The sequence below is a fragment of the Bufo bufo genome, chromosome 9 (genome assembly GCF_905171765.1).
Source record: "Bufo bufo chromosome 9, aBufBuf1.1, whole genome shotgun sequence".
NCBI lineage: Eukaryota > Metazoa > Chordata > Amphibia > Anura > Bufonidae > Bufo > Bufo bufo.
In genome coordinates, this window is record NC_053397.1 from 177411167 (window position 1) to 177422449 (window position 11283).

Below are 11283 nucleotides of genomic sequence, written 5' to 3' on the forward strand. Positions count from 1 at the left end.
CGAGACAAAATTTCGCTGAAAACCCACCAGCGGCCGCGTCCCTTCTGTCTCCCATTCAAATCGATGGTAAGCAGTGCTGAGGGTCGGAGAGCGGCTGCTTAAAGCCGCGCCGTGAATGGACACGTCACTTCTCAGAGAGGCCGCGGCTATAAAGCGTCTCTCCATGATTCAATTGGGATGTATGGGAGGCAGAAAGGAAGCGGCCTCCAGCAGGTTTTCGGCAGAACTTCATTGCCGCTGTCCGTGCCAAACTTCCACTGTAAAAGCCGTTGTGTGAACGTCTCCTTACACTGCTGAATTTCTCCATCTGATCTGATGAACATGTCTAGAGATAATCACTGCGTGTAAACGAGCCAAAGTGATGATTTAGTCATTAGTGGCCTGATGTCAGACTGGAATCGGGGCAGCGAAGTAATCTTTACACAGTACATTCACAATGTACATCATAGCTCAAGTTTTGGGGAGTACTATCTCTCCTTACCCCCAAATCCTGACTTAGGCCGCTCACCTAGTTACGCCAGTACTCTGAGGGGCAATCGCCCCCAAACAGCTGTCTGCAGATGAGGTGCTGGCTTATTTATTATCCAGGTCATGTCTCAAGGCCTGTTTAAAGGGTCGCACCTTGACTTATAGGATAGCTGCCTTACATCAGAGGCAGAGCTGATTTACATCTCTTCTTTTCATACTGCCACTGTACAGTGTATGACGAGAAGGCATTATATACACATGGCATGTATGGTACAGCACAGTATTTCAGAATAAGTTGTGACATTGTTACTTTCTAAACATGAGCTACATTGTATATTGTCTGAATAATTCCCCTCCTATATGCTGCATATGTCACTATTATGTATGGGAAGGTGCACGCTATGTAATAATGCAGAAATGACGAGGTACCAGTAGCATATAACATCAGGCGGCGCAGGTACTTTTATTATGTTTCTATGCGTCATACAGAATATACAGAAATGTCATGTAAAATACTGTCACATATTCTAAAATCACACCTAAACTTGTCTAAGGATACTTTCCCATCTGCGTTTTTGCTGTCCGGTTTTGAGATCCGGCATGAGATCTCAAAACCACAGCAAAACGCTTCTGTTCTAATAATACAGCCGGCTGCATCCGTTCAGAACGGATCCGGAGGTATTATATCAAAAATGAAGAAACCGCAAAAAACGGATCTGGCACCATTGACTGACGTGGATTTTTTGTGCCGGATCCGGCTTGTTCAGTTTCCCACGCCGCACACAAAATCGCTGCTTGCAGAGGTTCTGTGTCCGGCATGGGAACGCAACAAAACGGAATGAATTCTGGTGCACTCTGTTCCGCTTTGTGCAGTTTTGTCCCCATTGACAATGAGTGGGGAGAAAAACGGAAGCGTTGTGCTGTTGTTTTGAGACCCTGTGCCGGACCTAAAAAGCCAGACAGCACAACGCAAGTGTGAAGGTAACCTAAGCCATTTTCGGCCGCCCTCACAAGGTCCCCAGCAGTACATGAACTGCCTTCATCACAGTACCCCCAGAAGTGGAAACCACTGTGCCCCCATAAATTAGACTTGGAGGTGTAAGTATAAGTTTCGTTTATATTGTATTTTATTTTGGTATTGGTGAAGCTCTTCCAAAGTGACATTATAATAAGCATATTAAAGGGAATCTGTCAGCAGTTTTAGGCCCCATGTACACGGCCGTTGTTTTGGTCCGCATCCGAGCGTATAGTATATAGTATAAGATGCTGTTTTAGGAAGCCTGTAGTCAGTCAAATACACGCTTTAAAGATGGAGTCTGCTTTTTAGAATACTCTTTTACTAAAAAGATTAAAGTGGTTTTCTGGGCTCCAGATATTGATGACCAATACTCAGGATGGGCCAATCAATATCTCATCAGTGGGGGTTGAGCGGTACCTCTAGTTCTGGGAACGGAGGCCGCAGGGAACAGCTGATCGGCGGGGGTGCCGTAAATCGGACTCCCACCGATCTGATATTGATGACCTATCCTGAGGACAGGTCACCATCTGGAGCACGGAGAACACCTTTAGCAAAAAATAAGCCGATCTCTCTTCCGGGATCCCCAGCAATTAGTGGTAATCTTTGGGGGAGTCCACAGTAGAAATAAGGCACTGGCTGTTACCTTACAGGCTGTCCATGTAATGTATGGCTATGACGCATTCTCCAGAGACACGATGGAGAATGTCATCCTACGATACCTGAAAACAGGTTTGCCGCACCAGACAACCCATGGGTATCCCAGTGTAAGCAAATGTTATTCTTTGTAGAACGGTCTATACAGTTTTTATGCTTTTTGTGTCAATTTGTGGTTTTCAAGAACTCTGTTTGCTTTCCTGATAAGAGTCGGTGAGTCTCTCATGGTACAGTTATCAGTGCTCTATTATGTCTATGACCTGTTCATTAGGCAGAACAATCTGGGACCTGCACTGTTACCAAGAATGAGAGGCATGGAGCCCCATTCTTGTCATTCATTCCTACACAGAGTCAATGCACTGGCATAGTCAACTTTCCGTTAGGTTATGGGAACTTTAGGACCCCTCACTCTATATGACAGTGGGGATTCTGGAAGATAGACTCCCATCACCTTACTGACAACTCATAAACGGGTCTTGCCAGCTGCTAGTAGAGGGGACCCAACTAACCGATATGCTTTACTGTGTGCTTTATCCCTGGGCACTGTGACACCGCGCCGATACTCATCCTAGTGTGATATCACTGTGTGTACTATTCTTGTACTGCGACATCACTGTGTGCATTATTCCTGTGCTGTCCTGCTATTAGCACACTCTGTGCCCTACCTTTGGTGTATAAACCAGAAAAAATTCCCGGGGTATGTGTCAAATGCATTCATAGGGCTCCATTCACCCAACAGAGGCCAAAAGAGTGTCCTTTTGGCCTCAATCAGGCCAGTATAGGTCAATATTATTCTTACTATTCATTAATTCAATGGTGCTGTACCCCGGGAGCTTTTTCTGGTGTATACGCTGTACAAGAAAGCACCTCCGAAGTCTCCCTTCAGAGGTATATGCCGGGAAATCGAACACTTTTGTGCACAGAGCCTAATTAACTATAATTATCCCACTATTGTGACATCACTGTGCGCATCATCCCACTATTGTGACATCACTGTGCACAGAGCCTAATTACCTATAATTATCCCACTATTGTGACATCACTGTACAAATTATCCCACTATTGTGACATCACTGTGCGCATCATCCCACTATTGTGACATCACTGTGCGCATCATCCCACTATTGTGACATCACTGTGCGCATCATCCCACTACTGTGACATCACTGTGCGCATCATCCCACTATTGTGAGATCACTGTGCGCATCATCCCACTATTGTGACATCACTGTGCGCATCATCCCACTATTGTGACATCACTGTGCGCATCATCCCACTATTGTGACATCACTATGTGCATTTTCCCTGTTCATTGGAATAACCAAAATAATCATATTCTTTTCTTGTTCTGAACTTACCGCTGCAGGTGGCCCTGATGGAATGGGGCCCAATTTCAAGCTATGCTATGGGGCCCCTTGGTTACTTGTTACACCTCTGCCACATAGTAAATATAATCTGTATCACATAAAGCACCTAGTTCTAGAAGACATAAGAAGATCTGTGGACATCAAGGTTCTCCACCCGCTGGAACAGATGGGACAGCAGCCCTTCTGGGTACAGATGCGTCATGGCTCACGTTTATACTACAAATCACAATGCTATCAATGTTAGACTGAATCCGTATCCGTATACTGGATCCTACGCTGATGATGGACCCACTGACTTATAATGGGGTACATCAGGGTTCCACCATTTTATCGGCAAGAACAGCTCTTCATATAGCAATATTTTTCCCATCAAAAATGGCGGACCCGTTACTGAACCGCCAACGGAGACAAGATTTTGTGAAATCATCAGGTACATAAACATATGCAGATCAAAATGATGTGAAGTCCCCAAACTCCGGTCCTGGGGGCTGTGTAGGGGGGCACAGATCTGAGTATCTTTCAGATGTCAGCTCCATAGCAGAAGCACTCTTAGGTCCATTTACACGTCCGTAGGTGTTTTGCGGTCCGCAAATTGCGGATCCACAAATCAGGACACCGGCAATGTGCGTTCTGCAATTCGTGGACCGCACATCGCCATCGCCGCACATCGCCAGAAAATGCCTTTTCTTGTCTGCAATTGCGGACAAGAACAGGACATGTTCTATTTTTTTTCGGGGCCGGAAGTGCGGATCCGGAAGTGTGGATGCGGGCAGCACATAGTGCGTTGTCCGCATCTTTTCCGGACCCATTGAAAATGAATGGGTCCGCACCCGGTCCGCAAAATCCAGAACGGATCCAGGAAAAAACTGCGGACGTGTGAATGGACCCTAAGGCTAGGTTCACACTGAGTATTTTCAGCAACCCAAAAACCTGCTGTGGAATTCGCATCAGTTTTTTCCTGGCATATTTTGTCACACTTTTTTGGGGCGGTTTCGGAGAGGATTTTCATCCCTGCTCTGTTTCAACAGAAATTCGGAGCGTGGATTCTGCGCAGTATCCCCGTCAAGAATGGACAGAACACTTCTTTTTTTACCCGGTGTGGTTTTTAAAACTGCAAGCAGAAAAAAAAGCGCTGTATGGTTTAACATGCAGATTCCCCATTATAATCAATCGGGAGGTCCTGCATGAGTTTTTGGTGTGGATTTTTGGCGTGGAATTCGAGCCTAAAATACTCTGTGTGAACCTAGCCTAAATCATCTGCGACAAGTGGCCCGTCCAATGTCTTCTCCTACTCTTTACTGATGTTCACAGATCTTTTGAAGACGTCTCATCACTAAAGGGGTTGTCCGGCCCAAAACCAGTCTTAATTATGGTCCTGAAAGTGCATAAATGAAGGGAAAAAAAGCCAGTCACCCATTTACCGCCACTCCGTTCCACCGCCAAGGCTCTCGTCCCCCTCCTTGAGGTCCAGAATGGTGACATTTGACCGATAAGCCTCTGTGGTCACGTCACTGTTGAGGCCAGTGAATGACTGCGGCTAGGATGTCACATTTCTGGACCACCAGTGACGGGAGCCTCGGCGCTGGAATGAAGAACCAGTGATCAGGCGAGGGGCTTTTTTTTTTTTTCATTTACACATTTTTTCTTTCATTTAGCCATGAGTAAAACTGGTTTAGGCGCAGAATTTGACGGTATTTTATGCTGTATATGGCTCCTGTTCCATTTCTTTATATATAATAATCCAGGATGTCGCTTGCTTTCTCTAGTACCTCATCATGTACCGTACACCAATGAAATGTACTCTCCGGCTTTATCACCGCCTTGGGCCCTTCACTATGTAGGTGCCTCCACCAGTGTGAGCGAGCAGGCCTTGCTTACGTCACGGCACCAGCTGTTGTATTATGTAGGCATTGTATAGCAGGAATATAAGGGCTATATAGGGCACTGTCATGTGTTTACTGTGCGGCAGTATTGTGGGGGCACTCTACTGTTATTTGGCACAAGGTGGTGGTCTTGCTAAGGCACAGTAAGGTAATATCTGAGGAGTATTTTGCCACTGCCGGTGTATGTGGCAGGTATACTGCAGATATCAGAATTGAATGCGGAAAATCTGCGGCATATTACGCTACGGATTTTCATCGTAGAGGTTTCCCTTTGAAATGATTAGGGTGAAATCTGCAGCAAAACCGCACAAAATCTACATATAACACATAGGTTGAAATGGATTTACCTCAAATTTTGGCCTTATGCACATGGCCGTTGTGCGGCTGTTCTGTGCATTGGGGACCGTAATGCACGGGCAACATCCGTGCAGCAGGCCGGACCGGTCTGTCCGCACCGCAAAAAAAATATGACATGTGCAGAACAACGGAAGGAAACACCACAGAAGCACTCCGGAGTGCTTCCGGTGTTCCGTTCCATGACTCCGTTCCGCATCTCCGGAATTGTGGACCCATTCAAGTGAATGGGTCCGCATTCGTGATGCGTGGTGCACACGGCCAGCGGCCGTGGATTGCTGAACCGCCGTTTGCGGGCCGCAATACGGCCACGGCCGCCCAACGGCCGTGTACATGAGGCCTTTTAAGAATTGTGGCAAAACACAATGAGGAAATTCTGCTGCAGAAAATCTGCCCTGTGGGGCCATACCCCAAATCTTCAGTTCTTCTATAAAAAAGGGGGATAAAGTCTGAGGCTGGGTTCACACGGGCGTTGCGGGAAAATGTGCGGGTGTGTTGCGGGAACACCCGCGATTTTTCCGCGCGAGTGCAAAACATTGTAATGCGTTTTGCACGTGCGTGAGAAAAATCGCGCATGTTTGGTACCCAAACCTGAACTTCTTCACAGAAGTTCGGGCTTGGGATCGGTGTTCTGTAGATTGTATTATTTTCCCTTATAACATGGTTATAAGGGAAAATAATAGCATTCTGAATACAGAATGCATAGTAAAACAGCGCTGGAGGGGTTAAAAATAAATAAAGAATAATTTAACTCACCTTAGTCCACTTGATCGCGTAGGCGGCATCTCCTTCTGTCTCCTTTGTTGAATAGGACCTGTGGTGAGCATTAAGTACAGTTACAGGACCTTTGATGACGTCACTCCGGTCATCACATGATCCATCACCATGGTAAAAGATCATGTGACGTACCATGTGATGACCGGAGTGACGTCATCAAAGGTCCTGTAACTGTACTTAATGCTCACCACAGGTCCTATTCAACAAAGGAGACAGAAGGAGATGCCGGCTACGCAATCAAGTGGACTAAGGTGAGTTAAATTATTTTTTTATTTTTTTTAACCCCTCCAGCGCTGTTTTACTATGCATTCTGTATTCAGAATGCTATTATTTTCCCTTATAACAATGTTATAAGGGGAAATAATAATGATCGGTTCCCCATCCCGATCGTCTCCTAGCAACCGTGCGTGAAAATCGCACAGCATCCGCACTTGCTTGCGGATGCTTGCGATTTTCACGCAACCCCATTCACTTCTATGGGGCCTGCGTTGCGTGAAAAACGCTGAATATAGAGCAAGTGATCCGTGAAAATCACCGCTCATATGAACAGCCCCATAGAAATGAATGGGTCGGTATTCAGTGCGGGTACAATACGTTCACCTACCGCATTGCACCCGCGCGGAAATCTCGCCCGTGTGAACCCAGCCTTAGGGTACTTTCACACTTGCGTTGTGAAGATCCGGCAGGCAGTTCCGTGTGCAAACGGATAGCATTTGTAGACGGATCCGGATGCGGATCCGTCTAGAAAATGCATTGAAACACCGGATCCATCTCTCCGGTGTAATCAGGAAAAACGGATCCGGTATTTATTTATTTTTTTGCATTTTTAAAGGTCTGCGCATGCGCAGACCGGAAAACCAGATCAATTTTGCCGGAACACTTGGTTCCGGATCCGGCATTAAAGCATTTCAATGGAAATGAATGCCGGAATTTTGGACAGAGAAAATACCGCAGCATGCTGCTGTATTTTCTCCGGCCAAATACCGTAAGAGTGACTGAACTGAAGACATCCTGATGCATCCTGAACGGATTGCTCTGCATTCAGAATGTATTAGCATAAAACTGATCAGTTTTTTTCCTGTTATTGAGCCCCTAGGAGGGAACTCAATACCGGAAAACTTTAACGCAAGTGTGATAGTAGACTTACACGTTTGCCACGAAGTCTCTGGGACATTGTGCATTTTTGCTATTTAAAGTGGTGTTCTGAAAGAGCATCTGTCAGCAGCTTTGTACCTATGACACTGGCTGACCTGTTACATGTGCACTTGGCAGCTGAAGGCGTCTGTGTTGGTCCCATGTTCATATGTGCCCGCATTGCTGAGAAAAATTATATGAAAATGAGCCTCTAGGAGCAATAGGGCGTTCCCATTATACCTAGAGGCTCTGCTCTCTCTGCCACGCCCTATGCACTTTAGGCCTCCTGCACACGACTGTATCCATTTTTTGTAGATCTGCAAAATACGGATGCAGTCCGACTTCGTCTCGCAATTTTTGCTGGTCCCACAGTAAAAAAAAAGCCTATTATTGTCCGCAAAATGAGTAAGAATAGGACAGGTTCTATAATTTCTTGACAGCTGTCCGTTTTTTTTTTTTTGTTTTTTTTTGGGGGGGACCGATAAAAATGAATGGGTCCATGTGCGATCTGAAAATAACGCAGATCAGCCACAGATCAAGAATACGGTTGTGTGCTTGGCCTTAGGAGAAGTTAGGGTCAGGCAGGCGTGATAATGTGATAATGTGCTCACTGCCTGGCCCTGTGAATCAAAGTGAAGAGGGCGCGGCAACTGCAGAGAGAGCTGAGCCTCTAGGTGTAACGGCAACGCCCCCGTTGCTCCTAGAGGCCAACACAGATGCCTTCAGCTGCCAAGTGCACATGTAAGGGTACTTTCACACTAGAGTTTTTGTTTTCCGGTGTTGAGTTCCATCATAGGGCCTCAATACCAGACAAAAACTGATCAGTTTTATCCTAATGCATTCCGAATGGAGAGCATTCCGTTCAGGATGCATCAGTTCAGTCCCTCTTACGTTTTTTGGCCGGAGAAAATACCGCAGCATGCTGCAGTTTTCTCTCCTGCCAAAAATCTTGAACACTTGCCGGAATGCCGGATCCGGCATTCATTTCCTATGAAATGTATTAGTGCCGGATCCGGCATTAAGTGTTCCGGCAAAATGGATCCGGTTTTCCGGTCTGCGCATGCGCAGACCTTTAAAAATGCAAAAAAAATAACGGATCCGTTTTTCCGGATGACACCGCATCCGGATCCGTCTGACAAATGCCATCCGTTTGCGTCAGGATTGCCAGATCCGGCGACGAAACTGCCTGCCGGAATTCTCTGCCGCAAGTGTGAAAGTGCCTAACACGTCAGCCAGTGTCATAGGTACAAATCTGCTGACAGATGCCCTTTAGGCCAAACAATATCTTTATGTATAAAATGGGACGGGTATAGTCGTCTGATATACGGTACATAATATACGCCTTCTTTCTACCAATGCAGCAGACCCCATTGTTTGCACATAGCATGATGCAGCCTATGGATGTCTCAGACTGACTAGGACTAAATATAGCGTTCTTCATGTGATGTGACTCCCCCCAGTCAATACACGTCCATGGGCAAACCGAAGGCGCCTAAATGTCATGAGGCCCAGTGAACGCGATTCCAACACGGTGCCGGGGTCCTGCGATCATGCTTTGTTCTCCCATGGAGCCTTCAAAAAATGCCTTATTGAGTAAAACAGCCATTTCAAACAACCGTAGAAACATCTCTGTGGTAAATGGTGAAGCGGCGAGCGGTCGACCACAGATTCCTAGTCGCCAACATTATGTATTGGTCAAAAAAAAAATACCATCTCTATATACACGTCTGTCAGGGTATCACATAGGACACATTATACTCTCAGTACTTTCCATAATGCAACAGTTCTCTGCGAGAGGTCACATTCCTGCAGAGACGCCGCGCAGCATTATGGGTATTATATCTATGTGCATGTATACAACATAAATGTACACACGTGGATCCCCGTCATATATATTACAGTACATACCGCACCAGCAGTGACTGGGAGACAGTACAAGGACATGGTGTAGGAGGTCTCATTATAGGGGAACTCTCCAGTCAGCATGAGGGATCCTGGATACCGGGGGGCCCTGCCTACATGACAAATAGAGCAATCATATCCATATATATTATCGGGGGTGGGCTGGGGACCCTATGGCGATCATATACAGAGGCGCCCCCGTCTACATGGAATATAAAGCTATAATTTCTATATATATTATTGGGGAGCGGTCTGGGGACCCTATGGCGATCATATACAGAGGCGCCCCCGTCTACATGGAATATAAAGCTATAATTTCTATATATATTATTGGGGAGCGGTCTGGGGACCCTATGGCGATCATATACGGGGGGTGTCCCTTTCTACATGACATATAAAGCTATAATTTTCATATATATTATTGGGGAGCGGGCTAGGGACCCTCATATACGGGGCACTCTGTCTACGTGACATTTAACTTCCATATATTTTGCTGGGGGTCCTATGGCAATCTCCCCCCCTCCCCCTCTATGCGGAACCTAATGCACTCAGGGGACACCTTGTGTACATCGGGGCCCCTGCAGGTGAGGGCCCCCAGGATCAGTGTGCACATATAACGGCCAAGGACTCACCAGTCGGTGTGGGGGTCATCTACCACCAGCAGGATACGGGACTTCCTCCCGGGACCCCCTGCACTCTGCTCCCCCAGACCCGCCGTCTGTTTGACCACGTTGGTGATGGAGGAGAAGAAGCCCCCCGCCGCCTGCGCCCCGCTCTGCTTGCTCCTGTCCGGCCCGGTGGGTGGGGGCGGCTGGGGGGGCTCGGGGCGCTGCAGGTCGGTCATGTAGCCATTGGGGAGGTTGGCGATGAAGCTGCTGTCCGACAGCCGGCGGCGGAGGAAGTTCATTGCGGAGACGAGGATGAGCAGTGACCGAGGAGAGCGCCGCTACCGCCTGCACTGACTGCCGCTTCCCCGGGGCTGGGGGCTGTCAGAGCCGGCGAGGAGGAGGAGGAGGAGCCGCCGGGTCTGCAGTGATCACAACCTGGTGCTGGACTGGGGATGCTCGGTGCACAGATGTGCGGAGGAGGGGGGACCAGTGCTGGAGATGGGTGTGCTCTGATGCTGAGGAGGAGGATGGAGAGCTGTTCCCTCATCTACACCCAGTGTGCTGTATGGAGGGTATAGTGGGGTCTACAGGGGCTGCTGCGGGGTCCACTATGTCCCTGTCATACAGCAGTGTGCTCTATGGAGGGTATAGTGGGGTCTACAGGGGCTTCTGCGGGGTCCACTATGTCCATGTCATACCGCAGTGTGCTCTATGGAGGGTATAGTGGGGTCTACAGGGGCTGCTGCGGGGTCCACTATGTCCCTGTCATACAGCAGTGTGCTTTATGGAGGGTATAGTGGGGTCTACAGGGGCTTCTGCGGGGTCCACTATGTCCCTGTCATACAGCAGTGTGCTTTATGGAGGGTATAGTGGGGTCTACAGGGGCTTCTGCGGGGTCCACTATGTCCCTGTCATACAGCAGTGTGCTTTATGGAGGGTATAGTGGGGTCTACAGGGGCTGCTGCGGGGTCCACTATGTCCATGTCATACAGCAGTGTGCTCTATGGAGGGTATAGTGGGGTCTACAGGGGCTGCTGCGGGGTCCACTATGTCCCTGTCATACCGCAGTGTGCTCTATGGAGGGTATAGTGGGGTCTACAGGGGCTGCTGCGGGGTCC

At 47.8% G+C, this 11283-nt stretch overlaps 1 protein-coding gene across 2 annotated transcripts in view; it reads right to left on the bottom strand.

The window, feature by feature from the left end:
* Positions 1-10464, bottom strand: part of SYN2 (synapsin II) — a 284431-nt gene extending 273967 nt beyond the window's left edge. For both annotated transcript variants that reach the window (XM_040408483.1, XM_040408484.1), the window contains exon 1: positions 10190-10464. In XM_040408483.1, coding sequence (XP_040264417.1) covers positions 10190-10464 — 275 coding nt within the window. The remainder of the gene's footprint in view (positions 1-10189) is intronic.
* Between the last annotated feature and the right edge of the window lie 819 nt (positions 10465-11283).